Raw genomic sequence first — 24,157 nt, 5'->3', positions numbered from 1 at the left:
TGCTTAGGAACAACGCCTTCTTACCACTTGGAGCGTCATCTGTGTGCCAAATTTTTCTGGCAGAAGGATTCCACAGATGGTTGAGGACTTCGCTAAAGTGGTGTGTCTGCGCTATTACCCCAGCTGTCCGCTTCCTCTTGCTGGCGCCACTTGATGCAATTGTGACTGTGTTATTTTCTTTATTTTTGCTTGTTTTTAGCAGTCCCAATGCAAATAATGCGCTGACTATTGTGAGGGAGGATGGAAAGGATAAGTTTTTGGGTTAGAGGAATGAGATTTTTTTTTTTTTTTTTTTTGTTTTTAGTAAGAGGTAGGTAAATTTGGAAAAGTGCAAGGACCGTGCTTTACGTGGGACTCGAATCCGCAACCTCTGGGATGGCCGGCTAATACACTTACGCTAGACTACCGAGGCCAACGGTACGGTGTAGGCAAATGAAAATTATTTTCACGTTATGGAAAATTATTCACCTTCAACATACCGCATTTAATAAAATTTAAGAAATTTAATATCGTATTAAAAAACGTGCAACTTCCTTTTTGGGCTGCTTTTTAAATATGATTTTGTGATTAAAATGTTTTTTTCCATGTTGGAAATGTGTCTCTCTCGTTTCGACTCTCTAACTTTACTAGAATCTTCCATCTTCTAAGTGAAAGTCCTACCTACATGAAGTTGAGTTTTATACTTTGCTCCACATGCTAAGTGCCAAATAGCATTTATACCCCAAAAATTAGCACTAAAAAAATAAATGAAGTGGCCACCTGGATCAAGACAACCGCTTCAACCTAAGCTAACCTTTCCTCTTCTAACCACTGCTAAATGTGAGATTCTTGTTGCCAAAACAGTAGTAGGTAACGAAGGTAAGATGTAACATAAACAATCGCGTGGAGTGAAAAAATACCCTATACAATTTAAAACGACAGTCTTTTATTACATAATAGCGAAGCAATAACTGAGCGAAACCAACCAGAATATGTTAAGCATATCATCATGTGAAGCTTTAGACTAGCCCGTAAGTTAGCTCGGCGACTGGACTGGTATTATTTACAAGGAAACATCATTTACCGGATGTAAGACTCCCCCACATTAAATGGAATCACCTTGTCGTTCAGCGAAAGTGCTCGCTATCTAAGCTTGGTATTAAATAGATAGCTAAATTCGAAATTAAATGTAGCAGACATACTGAGGAAATAAAACCATAGCGTTAACTTGGGGCTCATATCCGAAAATAGTACTCAGCAGTGGTAAGACCGATTCAACTAAGCAAAATTAGTTATGGTGACCGGCACTTGAAAAAAATATTATTGTGAGCAGATGGGCTCGCATTAAAAGAGCAGCAAGCTTTTGTATAACTGCAGCTCTTAGAATTACTGCCACAGAAGCACACTCTTAATACTTATTAATAATTGACTTATATGGTAAGCAACTAACTGCCAAGTCAGCTCAGGGAATTTGCCTTCCTCAAAACATTCGATAAAGATCATTTGAGTATATTAGGAAATTATATTACTAAAGCAACTACTGATTTTTGTAACATTGTAGGGCTTCATTTTAATAAATTCTTTGCCACAATATTCCCTTCAAAAGAGGACTTGCACAGTAGTACGGTAGACGGATCTAAGCTTGATGAAATCACTTAAGTTCTATCAGGTAGAAGTTATAGCCATAACAGAGGGGTTATTGCTTTTGAAGAAGATACCCCTAACTACAAGGGAAATATACATATTATATATGTATATACTCGGGTGGTCAGATCTGAAAACGTTTCAGTCAGTAAAACACTCGTCAAAAATGAATGACACAAATGATTACGCGAAATATCGCAATATTTTAAAACATACCTGATCTGGGTGCCGGATAGAAATATAGAAGGTAATCGCAAGGAAAGGTACAGCGCTGAGCATTCACTAGATGATGTACTAATACCGATTCCCGATAGATACTATTAATGCCAATTAAGCAGGCAAACTTGGCTAGAATCTTAGGAGACAGGATATGAGAAACACGATAGGGTACTAATAGGGCATTATCTAATTGCAAGGCATGCAAATATACTGAGGGTACCACATAATACCTTTCGTTGAAGCTGTCAAGATAATGAAGAAGAGGAAACAATAGGACGCCTTCTGTGAGCATGCGTGCACGCAGAAAAAGTCTTTCTACGCTTGGATTCGCCTTCTTTGACGACATTGAAGAGGTCTCACAAATAGGGTTGCCGAAATTAACAAAATTCACTAAATCCACGGGTTGGCTCAGAGAAGATTCAGGAGTATAAACGACGAGCTTCTGTGGTATCACAATGGGATTATTCAGGTGTCGGATGACAGCCAATCAACCTAACCTAACTTAGTTCGTAAAATAAGATGCAATATTACCTCTTTTTTGAGAATGAAGGATTTTTTAATTGAGACAACTTCTGTAAACGGTTGAATCTTGTAGCATACAATATAAATGCCATATGTACATACAATATAATTGCCATATGTAGACTGAACACAGTTTTTAATTGTGTTGCACTCATATTGCAGTTTCGACAAAACACAAATTTATTTACTAGTTGATGTGTTCATGTATAAAGGTAAGGGATTTAATTCAAGCTTTGATAGCCATCGTTTGTTGTGCGAACATGAAAATATTGAGTTTTTGATTTTTCCTTCTTTTCTAATTCAATTAAACACTTTATGTTAAAGAGAGCAAACACGAGTACATATCTGATGTCCAATTGATACAAAAACTTTTCATTTTCAGGCTGGCATAACACGTTGCAACATAGACGAATCAGTAGATTCTACCAACTCCAGCTCAACATGTCCAAGTCCCATGGTGTATCAGCGTGATGAAGCACATTTGCTACAACAAAGTAAGTGGAAAAAAATAAAACAATTTAATACTTTTTCATTTTTGTTTTGGCGCTGGACCAAGATAAGTAGAAGAATTTAAAGTGCCGAGATCTAAAACTATTCAGCTACAGAAAAAAATCATTGGCTGAATAATAACTTAGAGGTATACCATTTTCAATCATTTATTAAAATCCTGTTACAAGGAATGTTCCATTATAACCATATCAGTAGAAACCTTAGTAGATTCGTTAGTAACTATCAAAGTCAATGACTGCGTGAGTAACTGGATCCGATGTATGCGCCAGAACAGAATTATTCTAGCATCAAAGGGAGACGCATCGGTTACCTAATTTGTAAGCAGAGGTACTCCACACGGTGGGGTTCTGTATCCACTTCTGAACAAGATTTTACTGTGGCTCAACAGAGGGGGTATAAAGGTAGTGGCGTATGTTGATGACGTCGTTATTCTAACAACTACATATTTGCGAAATACTAGAAGGAGCTCTGGGGAAACATAGTAGATGGCCTGCGAGCGGTGACCTAAATGTTAACCTAAGTAAGACGCAATTAATGTTGTTACCACTAAGAGTAATATTCCTCAGTTCAGACTTCCATCAATCAATGGTGTTGAAATTCCGCTTATAGGTAGAGCGACATACCTAGGAGTAGTGTAAGATGCAAAGCTTAACTGGAGGCCACGAGATCGTGCCTAGTAGAGGAACTTTATGTCCTGTTACCAATGGACTTGCAACTACGATTAACAGCAATGAATACCTCCTTCAGGATAAAAAAGGTGATGTTTGGAATGCTAGGATGTTTGGTCATAGTGTTATATTAAACAACCAAGAGCTTACTAGCAGCTCATCAGATTTTACTACCGCTACTCTAGACTTCAGAACAGAGTTTAAGGGAAAGTTCCCCACGCGAAAGGCGTGGAAACTTCAAAGTCCTGTCGCCTGGGGAATTGGAATACTATTTTTCAAGCAGAAGTTCTCGGTATAACAAAAACTTGCAGAATAATTAAAAACCATCTGCAACCACTATCGAAAGTATGCATTTATTTTCAGATAGTCAAGCAGTCATCTTAGCTTTAAAGTCACCTACGGTAACTAATTAAAAAATCGTCGGAAAATGAAAAGAATAACTTTATATTTAGCGCACGCCACAGACATCACTCTCATTTGGATACCTGGTCATAGGTACATAGAAGTAAATCAGAAAACTGATGAACTGGTAAGACACGGGACATCCTATAACTAGTCTGAATCTATAGAAATAGGCGTACGCAAAAGAGAGATCTTTTCGCAATTCCAGAAGTAGACCGTTGATAGATGGACTAACACGGATACCTGCAAAATAACTTAACAAACGTGGCCCAATTTCAATAAATTCAGAACTGACGGTTTGTTAAGAAAGCTTTAAGCAGTCATAAAATGATTGAAGTGGTTAAAGTGCCAGTCTGGCACTCCTCAAGTAGCAGACATATTCAGAATTACTTCAACAATAGTCGGGCACTGGCCTTCGGGAGACCATACCAGGAAGGTGGCCGTACAACAATAGATGTAGAAGCTGCAATCAGGAAGAATTTAAAGAATCATTATCTGTATGGGTGTCCAAGTCTGGGTGTTCTACAACTTAGTATGCTAGGAGAATTCTGGATGGTCAACTTGACGGAAAATTGGCGTCATAGACAGATAGTCAAAGTCAAATCAAGATTGTTCGCCTAATAAAAAGTAGTGGTTCTAAAAGTAGTGTATCAAAATGGCATTTTTCGTGATAATTGGGTCTAGGCTGTATCACTCAGATAATACCTACACCAACCAACCTTCAAAGTCGTAACTTGTTTAACATGGTTTTAAAAAAGAGGCCTAAAGTGTCTTTATACTCGAGAGGAAACATCAAAGTTAACTTTCGCCATACAATGTTGGGTATAAAAAACCATTTCTAAGTATACCATTTTAATTAAAATTCATGCACGCAATTCATTTAATTTTGCCTTAATTTGAGTTAAAAAGTAGAAAAAAGTATTCAGCTACTACTCCTATCTCTAATTAGGTAGAAAGTGTAATATCCGTCCGCACTGTATTACTTGCCTGCCCATTAGTAATACTGGCCGACATAGAAAATGTTAGCCAAAAATTCCAAATCGGAATGTATGTTCCGTTCCGCCCAACAAAGCCTAATATTGAATGAGATGAAAACAATGCTAAGATCTTTTGATTCATCATCATCAGTTTCTAACAAAGTGTACTGTACCGAGTCAACAAAACATTCTGCACTTTTACAAATGCAATTTTGAATAATTTCTTAATATTCAAAGAATGCTGATTCTTAGTACACTAGAGATGTAAACTATCAATATCAGATTGAGGTTTATATATTAAATTCAGATCTTTGGTGAAACAAAAAATTTTAAATCATCTGCAAGAGCAAAAAATTAGCGTAAGGAAAAACCCTGCATCGTTAATAAACAGAACAAATAGTAAAAGGCCTAAAATACTTCCTTAAGGAACCGCTCACGAAGCCACGAAAGGGGTTGAAGGTGTGCCATAAATAGCGACAACACATCACCTGTTAGAAAGAGATAATTTAACCCATTGGAAGAAAACCGAATGAAATCTTAAATTTCTATTTTACAATAGATGTCCGGCATGTGAAGGCACACCACACAATACTAATCACTTATTCACATATCTTCTCAAACCTTGTCAAGCCCTCTCACCCAACATCCTTCTCCCTCTGGACCTAACTGGTCCTCTGAACCTAATTGTTTATATACAGTCAACCTGAAATCCTCTTGTAAAACACCCAATGCAGTATCCACCAAAAACAACTGAGTTAGAAACCGTTGAACTATTAGAAACAAATGGATGCTCCTTTGGAGAGACTCAACTGTTCGTCCGAAATTTTATCTTTTCTTCAGCATTAGCATAATACCACTTTCAAATCGTCTTTAATACGAGTACATTTATACAATGTATAGTAAAGTAACATTGTGAAATATCGCATACTATAAAGATATCCAGGAGAAGCATTCTACTTAACTTAACTAGCTTAACTGTGTTAGCATATTCATGAAATGAAGTGTACATACATGTGTACTACACACATACATGTATTTCAGAGTTTTATATAATATTTAAAATTGTTGGTAATTCTCATTCGATTAAAATTGTCAGTCTAAGATAACATATACATATGTTGCATGAAATGAAAATCTGACATCTCCATTGAAATATATATGCACACATATTTACAGAAGTGATTTAGCTTCATTCACCGAATTTGTTTGCTATGCACGCATGCGTATCTAAAGGATGTGATTCTTAAACTAATTTATATCCGTATCACCAGTTGACAATATATACGCGCGCAACCAAAGAGGGAGTTTTGGGGTTCAAATCCGAAGGGATGTAAAGCCGAGTATTTATAATTTATTAATCTCTTTGAGTACGCGACCGTAGGAGCAGTGGAGTGCGGCAGCACGTCTTTAAATTCATAAATACGAAACTTCCACGGTGGAAACAATTTTACAGAAACAAAATTACAGTTTTTTGTTTTTACTTTAATACGACTAAATGCTTCTATTTGTTTCGTTGTGCTTTTGATTTAATTTGTTTTTATAAAATTTTACTTTTTGTTTTAGAATAAATTGTTTTTTGGAATATCGGGAGTTCTTTTTGAGTACTTCTATGTGCACCTATACAGTTATGCACCTGTATTTATAAGAGGTGATGGAAATAAATATGCTTAGCCTGTTTCAGCAGGCCACTTGAGGATAGCGCGCTACCACAACACCTATGTAACCACAAGGCGTATAAAATAGACATAAGTTTTCTCACTTTTTACAAATAGCTATAGGCCTATAAACTTGCTGGGATCAGTGTTGAAGTTATTTCCAAAATTATTGCCACCGAAATATCAAAAAAGAAAGAAACGCAAAACATCAAGTGTTTTGCCGAAAAAGATCCACAGTTGATGCTATTTGTGTGTTTCGTCTCGATCCCACCAAAGTATTCGACCGAGTTAAATTATATGATGTGCTCTAATTATTGCTAAAGAATTATTATTACCTGAATATTTAGTAACGCTTATACAGGACTTAAATATGGGCAAGAAACATTCGGACAAATGGCATAAAATCAGGTCCAATACCAATCACAACGTTTAACAAGGCAACAGCCTAAGCCCAATACTATTCAACGTTCTTATGGATGCGATTGTAGAGAAAATACGAGAAGCAGCAACCAGTAGTAGATTGGGAAATAATAATATTGAAATCGCTGATGATGCCGTGATATTATCTGAAACCAAGGATAACCTGCCAGCGATATAAAAAGTGTAAGTTTATATCAAGAAGTGCTTGCGTCGTATATTACGCATTTCCTGGCCAGAAGTTGTTACGAAAAAAAGACTATGGGAAATAACGCAAGTAGTTAATGTTGAAGTTAGGAGAAGGAAATGCTGATGGATTGGCCACATCCCTGGTAGACCAACGGGCAACGTAACGAAAATGACCATCGAATGGAATCCGCAGGGCAGCTGTAGGCCAGAACGCTCAACACATACCCGGAGAAGGCAGATTCTGGCGCGAAATTGCAGCCCAAAACAGGAGCTGAGAGAGATACATTTCCTTGCTTTAGAAGAAGAAAATTGGAATATTTTATAATGTCCATATGTTTCTTGTAAGAATATATATATATTGCATATGTATACCATATATATATACATATATGTATATATATGTATATAGTTATAAGGATAACTTTCAGGGACTATTCGGATCCGAAAATATAGCTGGTAAATTAAATATGGAAAATTCATAATATGGAACATATCCGATGTCAACGCGCAGTTAATAATAGACCAATCGAATGGGTGAATGAATTAAACAAACTACTTTGGAACTCTGATTACCAGCATGAAATGCTTAAAAACTGAATCGAAAATCCAAGTAATTAAATAAGCTGCAATATCAGGAGGCCTAAAAGATTTCATCTGGTGTAAGATATAATCTGGCGTGCGCTTCAAAAGCGAGGGCAGACTCAACAGAAACAAAACCCGCTACATTATTTTCGATAGAAAAACGAGTGCGCGAGGTTGCGGAATCTAATACATATATCAAAAAGTTCATTTGAAAACGAGGAAACTAAAGGCGAAATCATGTTGAAACGATGCACTCTAACAGAAAAGCGAAGACAGTGGTGAAAGCTAAGTCAAACGCTATAAGCCCGCAAGGATGACCACCCCGGAGATGGAACGATTGCTAGACATCGTGCTCGCGAAATTATGCCAACTATAGGTCCCTCCACAAAAAGCCTGCACCCGTTGATAAAACATCAGGTCGCATACCATAAATAGAGGAGATTGGCTAAAGGGTAAAAATGCCAATTATCTACATATTGTCTTAAAATCTATGAATATTGTTTTATGTATATACATACGAGTATTTATATTTAGGAATGTGTTCTGTACAAGGCCCCCACTGACAAAAAAATACTAAAATACTGGCGCGTAGAGTGCACCTGTGCTTGCTGACAATGTGCTACTACTTTTGCATGCTCCCTTTTCGTCGTAGTTGTTCTGTGTGGTATGTATTTACATACACACATACATATGCACATATGCATAAATGAGAACAATCTTTATACGGAATATGAATGACCGAACTATTTTAAAGTCTGTTCACATGAACAGGCGTGCATAGAAACTTGTTTATGCAAAAGCGTTTTTTCCGGTTGTGAAATTTGTATGCTCAGTGTTTTGACAGAAAATTAAGACTTTCAATAACAATGACAAGATTTTCCTTTTATTAAAAATTAAACTGCAGCCGGTAGTAGTCTTGGCAGTTACACATATGCTGATTATGACAACAGGCTTTGTTTAGCTTATTAGTCCTCTAAGGATAAAATATTGCTCGCATGCATGTACAGTATTGGAGAGAAAAGGAGCACAATTTGTTCTTTGCTGTTTTGTATAGTTGTTGGAATGCTTTAAGGTACTGCACATATTAGATACTTAAGTGTAAAGCAATAAATAACTATAGGTATTCTCATACTAATATTAGTTTAGGGGGTATGTTAACTATTTATTGGATGATACACTCGTAGAAGATTTATTGGAAAGTGGATTTTTCGTTACTTTTATGTTTTGATGAAAGAAGTCTGTAGCTGGTATTTTCTATATTTTTACTAATTTAGTGTTAGTTTATATAGTTTTTTGAAGTCGAAGATAATTTTCCGACACATTTTTTCTCCTTAAAACGCAAGTCCTATTTCTGATAAAAATTTTCTCCATACGCATAAAATCCATGTTGTTATATTATCTGATATCTTTGAATAAATTAAGTGAAGCAATTCATTTTGAATTTATGTAAATACGTACACAAAAACATAGGCGTAAATAAAAACTTTCTTTTTGGAAAAAAGCTTATGAATTGAGGTGATACACCCCAGAGAGTCGTTTACATCAAAAACAAAAAAAAATTTATCTGAAATATGAATATCTTTTTTTATAATGTGTTAAATAATTTCATGGCATTTATTTTTTGAATGTGATATCCCGAATATGTCCACCGTGGCACCGAGCTACATGTTGTTGACTACTTTCTACAAAACATCTGGCAGTGTGGCATCAACAGTGGCTTGAATATTGCAATAAATCGATTGTTTAGCCGCTGTATGACAAGTTCCGCTGTCTTGCTGGAACCAAGTATCGCAGATGTTTAGGTGATTAATTTTTGGAAATAAAAATATATTCAGCATAACGGCAGCTCCTTCCTCATTTCTTAAGAAATATGGACCGATAATGTCACCAATATGCTCTCTGAACTTCGCGAAGAGATTTTTTTTCCACAATTTGGAAGTGTTTTTTGGACGTTAAACGATTCCTGATGACTCACCAAACCTTAGTGAATCGAAATGTCAATACAGTTTGCCATTCGCAGCTGTCAAATCATAGTTATCTATATCGATAGTTCTCATGCAGTTAAAAAATATGTGTTTATATAAATGACAATTTTTATTTGTATATATAAATAAAAATAAATAAATAATTGGCGCGTACACTTCTGTTAGGTGTTTGGCCGAGCTCCTCCTCCTATTTGTGGTGTGCGTCTTGATGTTGTTCCACAAATGGAGGGACCTACAGTTTCAAGCTGACTCCGAACGGCAGATATTTTTATGAGGAGCTTTTTCATGGCAGAAATACACTCGGAGGTTTGCCATTGCCTGCCGAGGGGCGACCGCTGTTAGAAAAATGTTTTTATTAATTTTGCTTTCACCGAGATTCGAACCAACGACCTCTCTGTGAATTCCGAATGGTAATCACGCACCAACCCATTGGGCTACGGCGGCCGAATAATATATATATATTAGGCCGGGTCGATTTGTGGGGAGGCAAAAAAAATCGCCCATTGCTCTGTGAAAATCATATTCTAGGGATCAAAATAAGAAACTTTGCCGAAGGAATCATACCTCTAAAACGAATTCTGATGTCCCCCAATTTGGGTCGAACGAAAAATCCCACTTTGACCCATTTAGAGTACTCCAATCGAGTCCAAATGTATGACCGACCCCCACTAACTTTGGACGGCCGATCCCCCCATGTCAGTGGCACACCCCCTGGAACTGGGGGGTTCCCCATACAATCATTTCAAAATATCACCATTTTTGGCCTTTACATAAGAAAAGAAACTAAAAAGGTCGACCCAAATTGGGGAACATCAGAAATGGTTTTAGAAGTATGGTTCCTTCGGCAAAGTTTCTTATTTTGATCCCTAGAATATGATTTTCACAGAGCAATGGGCGATTTTTTTGCCTCCCCACAAAAGACACTAAAAGTTCGACCCAAATTGGGGGCATCAGAATTCGTTTATATAACTCACTTAAATTAATTTTTTCATTTACATATGTTCTGACTAAATAAATTTCTTAAGAGAAAAAATAGATATTATTATAAATAAATAATAAATATTATTATACAATAAATAAATAAAAATAAAGAAAAAACATAGCCATTTAGCTGATTTTTTCGTGTAAAGGCCAAAAATGGTGATATTTTGAAATTGGGGGACATCAGAATTCGTTTTAGAGGTATGGTTCCTTGGGCAAAGTTTCTTATTTTGATCTCTAGAATATGATTTTCACAGAGCAATGAACGATTTTTAAATCGACCCGCCCTAATATAATATATATACAATATATATTTTAAATAAAGCTACATCAACGCTCACTTGGAACTGTCATCTTGAGAAAGTTACTGCAAAAGCCACAAGCCATTCTATGCCTGCTCAAAGCCTTTTGGAAAAACATGGCGACTCAGCTCCAGAATGACTTATGTGACATTCATTACAGTTGTTAAACCTATAGCATTGTAGCCCAAAGTTAAGCATCGAATGGCGGTAAATGATCTCAACAAATTGTACCGCCTCATCTAAGTCGGTATAACAGGAGCAATGAAAACATGAACTGACGTATAAAGCGTGCTGCTATGCATACCATTGCTTCCCATCTGAATTGAAAAAGAAGCACGTTTGAGCGCCTTATGACTAAAAGCAACTCCGACCTAGAAAGTAGGGATACGAAAGGACATCTAAAGATCTTAGAAGACTTCCAACATACTCCTATTATTTACAGGTCGGATGCATTATCTCTCAAATCTGTTCTTTTCAGGAATTTCCAAGTTCTCATTAATAAGCGTGCGGCCTGGAAAAATAATTCTAACATCTTCAAGCCCGGATCCCAGATAAGATACATTGATGGATCGAAATTAGAAGATGGTAGGCCTAAATTCAAAAAATCGATTCCAATGAGTCTATACCCAACTATTTTCCAGGCAGAAATACATGCCATTGAGATATGTGTGAACATCTCCAGAGAAAAATGAGAGGAACTCACATTTACATACTTTCAGAGAGTCAGACGGCCGCGAAAGCTCTTCTATTAAATGCAATCACGTCAAAAACGGTAGGTCACTGTTTGAAGCTGCTTAATATGTTAGAGAACTTCAACATATTATTACTGGGTTGGGTTCTTGGGAACGAGGGAAATGAAATAGCGCACCATCAAGCAAAAACAAAAACAAAAAGGGCAAATATGCCCCTAATTGGTCCTGAACCTTTCTGTGGACTTACAAAGGGCCACATCAACAAAATTCTCAGGAGGTGAGAGGCGAAGAAGTTCGTTGGCGAAACTCTATCGGTCAGCGACAAGCGAAACAATTCCTAACGCCTGAAAGAAGAATTTCTGGTAAGCTACTTTCACTTAGCAGAGTAGACTTAAGACTTTTAACTGGTTACATCACAGGCTACTGTAGCCTTAGATTTCACTTAAACAAAATTAGCTTCTCTTAGAGCATCATTTGCCGTTTCTGTGAAATGGACACTGAAAAATCACAAAAACTTCTTTGTAAATGTCTTTCAGCAAGCAGAAAACGGCTACAGCATCTTGGTGGTACTCAGGTGCCTCCATATAAACTATGGAACCTTAAAGAATGTGCTAAAATTTTTAAGAAGCCTCTGCAGGCTTTGCACAATATATCTATTTAGGTCGCAGGGTGCAGTAGCCTAATGATAATAAAAATATCTACAGCTATCTGCTCTTTATTATGACTTTAACTGTACTCGCTTGTATGCACGTACATATGAGTTAGGTCATCTCTTGCATGATGATAATATTACCGAAATATTACCGAATAGACAGACGTGCATATCCATGTAAATCGTCCTGATTTTGACGACTGCTGCAAGTTTGTGTAACATAATATAGTAAATATTTGTAATGCCTTACTAGAATTTCTTTTAGTTCGTTTGGTTAGTAAAGATCATTCCAAAATCGAATGGAGCACAGCAATGCTTCCACGTACGAGTATACACAGTGGCTCACAACTTTATGCAAGAGCATTATTAAATAAAACTTTGCATGCCATATTTTGAAAACTAACAAGTGGGAAAATTAAAACGGCAGTCTTGTAGTTGCTACGAAATTGTTTTATAAACAAATGATTTGATTTAGTTTTTTAATTATTATTTAATAAATATTATTTTATAATACAAACATCAAAAAGCCAGAAACATTTCTATATATCATATCATGTAACAGATTATTTCATGTGTTTTACTTTTTGCTTAGTGAGATAAAAAATACTCAGAGCTTTGTCTGAATTACAGCCTTAAGCCTTTCTTACAATTATTCCACTAGCTTTGTCCGCTGTCCGTCTTTGATCCACTCCTTCAAAACTACATTTTTTAGCTGATTTTTGTTGCTTATGTGGGGTGTGCGGATTTTCGTTTCTAAGATACATATATACGTAACTGGCGCTTAAACTCGTTTTGGGTGTTTTGTGGAGCTCCTCCTCCTCCTATTTATAGCGTGCGTCTTGGTCTGTTTTTACAAATGGAGGGACATACAGATTTACACCGACTCCGAACGACAGATATTTTTTATGAGGAGCGTTAAATGAAGACAGTTTCATATGAGCTAGGTGTGCTGAATAGCCGACTTATGTTTCGATTCGTTGTCCTGGTAAAAGCCGAAAGCTTGATGTATTTCAAGTTTCTTAGCACTTTAGAGCAGGCCATTAGTATATTGAGTCGCACTCTTCTGTCCATAATACTCTAAACAAAAACTAAATTTCCGACGTCACCTGCTAACACACACTCCTTTACCATTACACTGTAATCACTATATTTCACAATAGGTTTGATATTATTATACTTTTATGAATCTAGGAATGGGTTTTTATAAAGCTTTCGACCACACGTAAGTCATTCCATCTGAGTCGAGAAGATTGAATTTTGACTCGTCAGAAAAAATTAGCGTCTCCCAGAAATTGAAATCATTAATTTCTAGCTCTTTGGCGAAGCCAACTTGGGTCAGTTGGTTTTTTTGCTTGTTTCGTGCCAATCGATCATTAAAGTTCTGTACACGTAGCAATCGCAGCACTATTTTGACGCAGTGGATATTTCCACTGTCCACGATTAAACGTTCGTCTCGTTCATTGGGTATAGCATTTGGTGCATTTCGGTTTTTACTTTGTATCTGATTTTCATAATCGAAGCATTCAAGGATACTTGCCCTAATTAACTATCCCCGAAATTGTTCGCTGCGTTTTTCCTCTGGAAATGTTTAATCACCAATTCTCGCTGTTCAATCGCAGTACGATGGACTATTTGATATACGTTTTTATACCTATCACTCGGCGACCAAAAACATACCAAAAAAGGATTAAAGCTGGAAATAATGGTGCATACCTGAGCTATAACAGCAACCATAGCAATCAGCTGTTCTGGTCAAACATACGGACATCACTGTTAACGATTATAGGTGCCACACCGCAACGCCATAGCCATAACCGTAACCGAATGTATCTATTGAATTTTGGGTTTTCCTCGTAACCGTGAGCAGCTGAGAAATATTTCACATTTGTTTTGATATTTGCGATAAAAATTTGAATATTATAAATGGACGACGAAAAATTAATTGACTAATCCGTTACTAATTGGAATATTATCCATGTTCTTATGACAAAATGTGAATGTTGTAATTAATTCTACCTCAATATCAGCTGTGAATGTTGTTACGGCTTGACTAATCGACAAATGCTTTAATGTTGCGGCTATGACATTATGGCTACGGCACCACTAATTGCAGCTTAAAGTACTAATTGTGGATGCTGGTTACAAAAACTAGAAGGCGAAATACCGTTAACGAGGCGACTAGCTGTCACCACAATGTAAAGAAGTGCGTGCATGAAATGAGTTGTGAGCAAAGATTTTGTTTTGTGGTTGTATTTCACCCTTAAGCTAGAACTCCACACCAATGAAAGTGTACAGGCTTTACGGACGTTGCAGGCAATAGCAGTAGAATCTCAGACGCGGTATTTTTTACAATTTTTAACAATTTCAATTTGCTTATACGAGTGTAGACCTACTTCATGTACTTGAATTAGCGTAAAAGCAAGTATTTCTGGTCATTTGATTGCCCCAATTTTATGCGAAATTTTTGCAAAATGTAGGAAGAGTTATCGATTTCACAGTTGCCGTATTCACTCGCATCAGAACTAATGTTCGAAACTGCTATTTGTGGCCAACGCTAGCAGCAGAAAATTTAGCTCCTTTTAGGCGAAATGGGTATCTCGGATGTGTTTACATATAGTTGCACTAAATTATCTTTTCAAAGTGTGACTGATTGTGAGCGGGACGGAATGGTTAAGAATTTGATTAAATACGTAGCGTAAAATAAATATGTAGCGTTTTACCGAAGACTTTTATTTAAATAAAAAACAATAAATATATCAATAAGTTAATCAATTATATGTTGGCTGCTGCTGTTTACAACCACTTCCTACCTCTCGATCAATTTGTTGATGCCGTTCCTCCAAAAATTGCCTGGTCTGGCGACAAGTAAGTTGCCGAGCCAGTTTTTAAGGACCTCTGTGTTATCGCACGTAACGCGCTTCAAGTGGTTTCACAGGGAACGGAAGAGATGGTAATCGGTTGGTGTAAGGTCCGGAGAATTTGAGGGACCTCTCATTCGGGCTCTTAGAGTGCGGCTTTGACGATTTGTGCAACGTGGGGCCTGGTGTTGTTGTGAACGAGTATACTTTGCCTATGTCTATCAGGTCTTTTCAGTCAAATATGCCTATTCGCGCGATGTAGCTGGGCAATTTAGAGCTCCGGCAATCTTGGCTTGACTTTCGGCTTTGGCGTATTTCCTGGATCTACACACGCATTTCTTCGCTTCATATTGATGTATAGGCACCATATCTCATCTCCCGTGATCCCAATTTCAAGGCGATTTTCTTTTTATTTTTTCATTGAACTCGTGAGCAGCCAGGCTCCATGTTTTTTGGTAAGTTCCACTGAATAAAGATGACAGAGAATAGTTTTATGATCGCAGTTCATTTTTTCCGCCAATTCACGACAGGTTTAGCGACTTTTCTCCTTCAAAAGTGATCCGGACCGTTCTTCATCAAATTCAAAAGGCCGTCCGCTGCGAGACGTGTGCAAGTTGCCATTTTCCAACTTTGCATACCATTTTCGTACTGTAGACTCGCCTATGACACCCTCTCCATACACTTGGTAAATGTCGCAGGCTGCTTCCACAGCTTTTTCACCTCGATGGACAGTAAAGAAGAGCAGGTGTCGAAAATGTAAATTTTTGCCTCGTGGATATTCCATTTCTAAGCCAAAAAACTAATAAAAGAGTAAATGACTCAAAAATACAATTGCAACTATTTTGTAGACCAGAAAGAGTTATATCGAATGAATACTTACCCTTTACCAAACAGCAAACAAATTGTTGCAAAATAAAAGAAAATATAAAAACGAACTCATTCCCCAGCCCAATATATGTACATATACATTTGTGTTTTAGTATTCACAGTTTTTCTCGTTATAAAAATTAGAATCCATAAATTCAAACTGCAGGAAATAATTTCTGAACCACTGTATATACACTCTTGTTTAGCATTGTGCATCCCCACTTATAGCTTTTTAACAAAATTCCCACGTTCTCCTAAGCTGGATTATACTTATACGAGCACATACACTTGTTGTCAACTCTCTGCTCTGCTGGAGAAGGCGTCTACGTAATCAAATTTCTGAATTATCTTTCACTCTGCACTTTCTTTGCATTCCTAGAGATTTCTTGCGTTATGAAAAATGTGATGCAAAAAAATATGAGAAATGAATGAAAATTTAAATGCTGCGTCTTCCGACTCTACTTAGTTTAAGTAATTGGTTTGAAAATTTTCTTTCCACCTTTTCGAAAATGTTTTGCAATATTTGTGCCGCACATTCACAAATTACCAGGTTATAATAGAAACTTTAAAAAGGTCAAACATCACAAAATAAAAAAAATAAGTGCTTTAAGTTATATATAGATCACTACAGCAATTTGAATATAAAAAGGTAATATATAGGGTGTTCGGTGGCAGGGTTAAGAATTAAACGCTAAATTAAAAAATAATTTCTAATCATAAAAGTTTATTTCAATACAAACAAAGATTACAGGTGCGGATTGTATTTTTTTAATTATTAATATTTGCTCGAAATACTGACCATAACAGCGGATACCTAGTGGAATCTTGCCTTCGTTCATTGCCATTAACTTCGCGAACGATATGTTCTTTTAGTGCTTCGATGCAGAGATTTTACTTTTGGGGTGCCTCCACATAAATCAGTCCTAGGCGTAAGATCGGGCGGCCTGTGTTTTTCAGAATCGCCATGATCTTTCTGACCGTGTGCGGCGTGGCGTGTGCTCACTGAAGAGGTATGTTCTCCCATTATTGGCAGAAAATAATCGTTTACGATCCGCCGATAAGAGACACTATCCACATAAGTTTCCTGGCCTCGATGATTTCACAAAAATTTTAAAAATTATCACTTATTCCATAACTTAACAATGCACCCCAAACCGTCACTTTGGGATTATGAAGTGACTGTTTAGGTTGTAATAGTAGGTTTTGTCCTTTAGGTGACCAATTGTGTGGGGGATTGTGTTTATATACACTTCCGTTTAAGTGAAAATGGACAGCATCACCGCAAAAGATATGTATGAAATGATTTTAATGAAGGGGTGAAGATCCTTCGTCAATATTCCAAAAACTATTTAGTAATCCTACGTTAGCCACTCTCTTACGCACGGACTCACGTGGATTATCGGGCAAACTTTTAGCGACGAGTTCAATATTATCATCGTGCTCGATGTCCGGCTGGCTCGCGGGCATGAGCTGCTTGCACCAAATTTGTTGGCTCAAAACCATCGCACATATGAAATATTCAAGTCTTCACTTGGGGTTTCTGATAAACGCTGCGAACGCACATTGTTCACCCGCACACTGCAACATCGTGACTAAATATTATAACTCGCACGAATAGCAAAGCTAACTCGGTACAATAACTTCGAAAATCTTCTAAAAGTGTTTTAGTAAGGTTTTTTCGAACTGGAATTTGTATATATATATTTAAATATATAAAAAGCAAGCATCTTGCTTCTCACAAAACTCAAACTGTTGTGCATTAACTGTTTTTCCTAGGATTTCACCTAAAAGAATGCATTGAAAAAATAAAATACAATAATATCGCATTTTAGTTTACGTGGCATTATGCGCAGCGCAAATTAAAATTTTGATATGAATTTTTTATAAAAGTGCGTGCATCTAATCATCATCATCAATAATTCTTGGTAGAATTTTGCTCAGAGTAAGGTGATTCTTTCATATGACGGGCCTTCTCATATCACACTTAGAGACCGGCTAAAATCTCTAAGATCCAAGGTATATGTAATTATGATATCAAAAAAAAAAAATACTTACTTTGTGCAAATTCTTAAGTTCACTTCACGAATTTTTCTGTATTTTAATGTAAATTTTGAATTTTTTCTCTTTTCTTTTAAAGACTCTGATTCAATGGATGGCCGTAACACAGAGGCGGGCAGCAATGCTAATGCTCCGGTTGGCGGTACTGGTGGCCTCAGTCCGACAATTTCATTTTGGTTTCGCTTGAATCGTGTTATCCTGCGCCTGTGTACTACACATCAATTTAAAAATCTGCAGGTATGTTTTTGTGTAGGCTGTGCCTGAACGGTCTATCAGATACGATGCACTACTGAGACTATTTCCGTAAGTGAAAAAGATGCAAATTCAAAGGGAATGAAGTATAGTATACGCCAGGGTGGATAAGTAGCGCCAGGTACACAAGTGCGCTGGTAGGTAGTGTGCATGCAAATTGCCAAAGGCGCAATATAGTAGTAATAATTGCTGATGAGTAAATGAGATCAGACAAATTGGGAAATGAAGTGGTTTTCAAAAGTTTTACCATATTCGATTCCTGCTTCTGTTTTTGTTTCTCATATTGCACATATTTTGCGAAATCCATTTCAGTATAGTTTCCTGTATTACATACCTGAGTATGTATATACGTAAGTCCGACTATATCACTACATTTTGTTGATGTGCTGATGGCACGTGCTTCGCAAGAGGATAATAAACGTAGGCCTGCACCATTCCATGTTTACCTTTGCACATACAACCGCTTGCTCTTCAGAGACTATTTAACACCCAAGTTTTCTGGTTTTCAAAAATTAGCAGGATTTTGTATCAGTGAATGAAAATCAACAGAAGTGGATGTTTATGAGTTTTTGTGAAATCTGATGGTTTGATCAAGTTGCTCATACGCCCCGCACCTTAAAATTGAATAAACCTGGTATGTTGTTGCATTTTTTTTCGAATTGAAAATGGCATATTGGCATCAGCTGAAAAGATGTGTGTATACATTTTACAATTGAGGATGAGGACTATGATATTAAGTGTGTCGTTGAGGCGAGTTAAGGCTGTTTGTCCTATTTGTGGTGTGCGTCTTGATGTTGTTCCACAAATGGAGGGGCCTACAGTTTCAAGCCGACTCCGAACGGCAGATATTTTTATGAGGAGCTTTTTCATGGCAGAAATACACTCGGAGGTTTGCCATTGCCTGCCAAGGGGCGACCGCTATTAGAAAAATGTTTGTCTTAATTTTGGTGTTTTCACCGAGATTCGAACCAACGTTCTCTCTGTGAATTCCGAATGGTAGTCGCGCACCAACCCATTCGGCTACGGCGGCCGCCAGCTTCAACATAGTCTCACAAAAAATAATCTTAAGGCGTTATATTGCACTATCTGGGTGGCCAATTGACAGGTCCCGAACATGAAATACAATAAAATGTTCACCGAACTCGCCTCTCAACAAGTCCATTGTTACACGTGCTGTGTGGCATGTGGCACGGTCTTGCTGAAACCACATGTCATGCAAATCAAGCTGTTGCATTTTGGGCAAAAAAAGTTGGATATCGTTTCACGGTAGCGCTCACCATTCACAGTTACGTTACGATTCGCAGCATCTTTGAAGAAGTACGGCCCAATGATACCTCCAGCCCATAAACCACACCGAACTGTGACCTTTTCTGGATACATTGGTAGCTCTTGCAATTCTTCTGGCTGATCTTCACTCCAAAATCGACAATTCTGCTTATTTACGTACCCATTGATCCAAAAATGAGCTTCGTCGCTGAACACAATATTTCGATAAAAAAGTGGATCTTAAACTTTCTTAACAGAACACGTATTTTTATAATAAAATTCAATGATTTACAAGCGTTGTTCGTTTGTAAGACGATTCATGGTTAAATTATAGACTAAACTGAAGATGTTTGACACTGAAACAAAACACGAAACGTGCCAACTGTCACAATTGTCACAGATTCAACCTTTGTTAAGGAATTTAACTTTGGGTCCTCGAATATTCTTAAAACTTTTGCGGGAACATATTGTGAGATGGATTACACTGCTCCCGATGGCACATAATTCATTTAATTGTTTAAATAGTTCGTAAGTTTGGCTACGAAAGGACGGAAACTTCTTCCCATACTAATAGAAATCGCACAGAAGCTAAACTCAGTCAATTCTATTCAGTATGTGGGCATCCCTTTTCCTTCAAGTAAGATCTGTATCAGCACGATTCAATGGACTAAATGTATTCACCACGGAACCCCATTGTGATGTACTTGAATGTGTAGGTCTGACCTAAAAAGAGTAAGCATAGAACTGGACCTGCGTTCCATTAGTACAGTAGTTGGTATCAACCCAGGTTACTGCCTGATGGGAACGTCTAGGGTTTCTCTCTAACGACTTCTTTCATAACTGTAGGAGCGCAGGAGCGAGGAGGAGGGGGAGAGTAGTATTCCACAGTTCATGAAAGAGATGAAATAATTTCACTACATTGGGAATTAGGAAAGGAATTTGAATGCAAGCTAGTGGTATCGCAATAAAACTCCAGGCTTAAGAGGAGTGTTATTCTCATGGAGAGTGTCCACCGCGATAGTCTAACTTATCTGAAGTAATTTCAGATTCAGCCAAATATGCAGTGACCTCAGTCTAGCAATTGCGTACTATCTCTCATAGAGTTCAGCGTTCAGCTTGAAAATTTATTTATCGCATCTTCTTAAATATGGGCTTCTTTTTACACTTTTCTTGTTTTACTGTAGAAAAAGTGAAACAAGACAATGCGCTGGCTTATTTCACATTGCTTTTGAAGGCATTTCTAGCCAATAATAACATAAATAAGAAAACTTCTGCCAATATATTTTAAAGAACTTTTTTTCTGCTTTTCCAATAACATTTGAGGACGTCGGATTAATCTGCCGGCCTAAGCGCTAAACATATTCAATTAACTCTTTGCCATATAGGTTATATTTTTTTCTAAGGACAAGTTTCCGTAAATACATGACACCTCTGCTATAACGAACTACTTACTGCAGTCACAAACGTATTCACGGCACTAAACCAACGATCCTTTTACTGAAACTTAGTATTCGCACCATTTCCCCAACTTTTTGAAATTATAATTGACACCCACATCCATTATAGGCTATTTGGCCGAGATGTCGCCCTAATGTTGCGGTCCTAGAAATGCAGGGATCACTTTCTTTAAAGCAGACCACAAAATATTCTTAACTTCTTATGATTTTCAACCTCTTCACTGTTTTCCCTTAAGGGGGAGGTAGGGTTTAGCGCTAAAAAAAAAACACTTTTTTTGTGAATTTTTTACAGTAATATGGCTTAAGATACTTTAATAAAATCAGTTGCATGTTATTGTACATCTTTTCAATAAGTTTTTAAAAAATATTAATAATAAAATATTGACAAATAAGCCCATGACAGAGTTTTTTTGGAGATATGTTTTTCGAGAGGTGCTCTGCGGTGCCAATCGGCATTCGTCGTAGAATCATCTGAAACTAAAAAAGTCGAATTTTTCAGTTAAAGTATGACGTAATGCTTCCCCCTACATTAATAATTTTTTTTTTTTTTTCATTTTTGTAGTTTTGGTGGCAAAAAAACGTAAAACGAGCATTTTTGGCGAAAAATTTCGCCATATTTGTAAGTGAAAAACAACCTTAAAAAACAAAAAATAAAAAAAAACAGTGTAGGGGGGAGGTATTTTTGATTTAGAAAACGTGTGCCAAATTTGAAAAGAATCGGTTGAATAGTTTCGGAGTTGTGATTGGCACCGACTTTTAAGAAGTCGTTTCGGGAAAAACGCGTTTGAAAAAATGACTCTGAGAAATTATCGACGCTCCGCATTCGAGGTAGAGTGCCTACAAAGGCTATAACTTTGAGAGTTCTGCTCCGATCCACTTAAAATTTTGACACAACATTCTTGAAATGATTTACTATAAGATGAGTGAAGAAAAAAAATTTCGATTTTGTGACCCTACCCCCCCCTTAACTATATAATCTCCTTTTACTAGGTAATTATGTTACTCATACGCCATGTAGTACATTTAAAACTACAAGTTCCGGAAAATGTTGTGCCATTTTTTTTCAAAAGACTCCGTTCGGTGACCACGTCACCAGGTTTAGAGTTCAATTTTATATAAAAAATATTTTTATTGATACAAGTTTCAGTTAACTTACGCTAAACTTGCAGCTCATGCCATTGGATCCGCACGTTAAATTCGCAAGTCATGCATGTAATTTCCCTTGTCACTCTTGGACTTTATTCAATTACCTATACTTGGCTTCCATCTTGCATAAACTGTAGTGAGAAACTGCCTATCCAATTAAGTAGTTTTCAAGTAACTGGTTGAGCAAATATTTTCCAGCCATTTCGCGCTTTGCTATTTCATTAACAAAGTTTGAGGCTTCAGGCAGTGGGGCAAGTAAAAATGCTGCTAATTCTACAACACATTGTTTTTTTTTTCTTCAAAAACTTTTCAACTCATCTTGCTTCGTACACTTTTCGTTACAGGTGGAAATGCTTTATCAGCGTTATTTTCTGCGCATGAATCAGAGTAATACGACACACATTTTGGCTTTGCTGCTGGCATTGATAGTGGCTTTATCGAGTGCGCAAATTGTATTCACTACATTGAAGTTAAGTGGCAACTCTGTTGTAACAATTTTTGCTACAACGAACGACACGACCAACAATGTGACTAATAGGGTGCGAAGAGGTGGTAATGTAATAGCCGTAACCTCAGTTCGGCCATTAACGGAAATGGGCTATCAACAGGCGCAACTCTTAAGCCAACAATCAGCCCCAATTGGCGTAATTCTGGGTCGAGAATCAACGCTGCCGTTAGTTGAACACATTTTTGCTGGTGATGTTGTCGATGGCATAGGCACGACAGTAAAAATTAGCGCACAACAATTTGTAGCAAGTGCAGCATTCAAACAAACTCGTACATCGACGCCTACATTACAAACCGTTACAGTACCAACGTTACGCCCATTTACTACCACAATATCGCCCACTTCAACAAAATCATCAACTTACCTGCCTTATGCGGCACAAGATTGGCTTGATCCCCAAGTTTTTACCATTCCACTGCTGACGTTCGCACATTACGATGGGCAGCAGCAACTTAAGGGAGAGATACGCGCTGCCGACTGGCGAAAGACTTCGGAATTACATTTACAAGCGCCAGTGGCATTCAAGCGTCTCAAACGCAAACATCATTATAGTCATTGGACAAAGTTGCACCGCTTCAAACGTTCCAGGTAGGTAATATATGGAATGAAAATTTTTATAATATTTTCTTCCTATAGCAAATACTGTGTGGCATTGTTTGTTTTGGAATATATTGAGAAAATCCGCAAGAAAGTTTTGTGATGCAATGACACTGGTTGTGGTTCAGATAGAATCCACACTGCCTGTGCGAATATCCCACATTTTGAGGAATGTGCTCCTATTCGAAGACCTGGACAATTTAAGCATACATAGTCTTCCCGGAAGTGATGCATATATTTCCCTGAAAATTGGGATATGTCTTACACAATTTTTTCTCTTTTTAAGAGCAGCCATCTAAACTTACCCTGCAAGTTACACTGGTTAAGAAATAAAATAATTTGTTGACCTAAGAATCAGATGATCCATATATAATTGGCGCGTACACCCGTTTTGGGTGTTTGGCCGACCTCCTCCTCCTATTTGTGTTGTTCCACAAATGGAGGAGAGATGATCCAATCCATATGTAAAATCGGTCGCGGTGCCCGACCGATGGAATATAATGCCACCTCATCATTTCCTAGGCACATTTCACTTCTTCTCCAATTCTTCAAGCACTCATCCAAGGGAATGAATCTCGTGACTCAACCAACAATGGGACGCAAATCACATTTGCCCAATGCCAACGGAAGTTTACTTCTGCAGTTATATTGGGCGCCAAGGAACATTTTAGACTGCCAGAAGGTCTTGGGGTTATATAAGTAGTTTTAGTATCTCCGCGCCTCGATAGTGGCTGGTCGTTTGTGGACCAATTAATTTCACAACCGAACCATA

General features: G+C 37.3%; 1 protein-coding gene across 1 annotated transcript in view; it reads left to right on the top strand.

Annotated features, from left to right (window-relative positions):
* The window catches only part of LOC129242063 (uncharacterized), a 189,761-nt gene that overhangs the window by 10,477 nt on the left and 155,127 nt on the right, over positions 1-24,157 (top strand). Inside the window, exons 3-5 of the mRNA XM_054878623.1 lie at positions 2,747-2,858; positions 18,239-18,396; positions 22,625-23,376. Of these exons, the coding sequence (XP_054734598.1) occupies positions 2,747-2,858; positions 18,239-18,396; positions 22,625-23,376 (1,022 nt within the window). The remainder of the gene's footprint in view (positions 1-2,746; positions 2,859-18,238; positions 18,397-22,624; positions 23,377-24,157) is intronic.

This window comes from Anastrepha obliqua, chromosome 3 (assembly GCF_027943255.1).
Source record: "Anastrepha obliqua isolate idAnaObli1 chromosome 3, idAnaObli1_1.0, whole genome shotgun sequence".
In the NCBI taxonomy this organism is placed as follows: domain Eukaryota; kingdom Metazoa; phylum Arthropoda; class Insecta; order Diptera; family Tephritidae; genus Anastrepha; species Anastrepha obliqua.
Note: the sequence above shows the minus strand (reverse complement) of the source record. Positions and strands in the feature narration are given on the sequence as shown.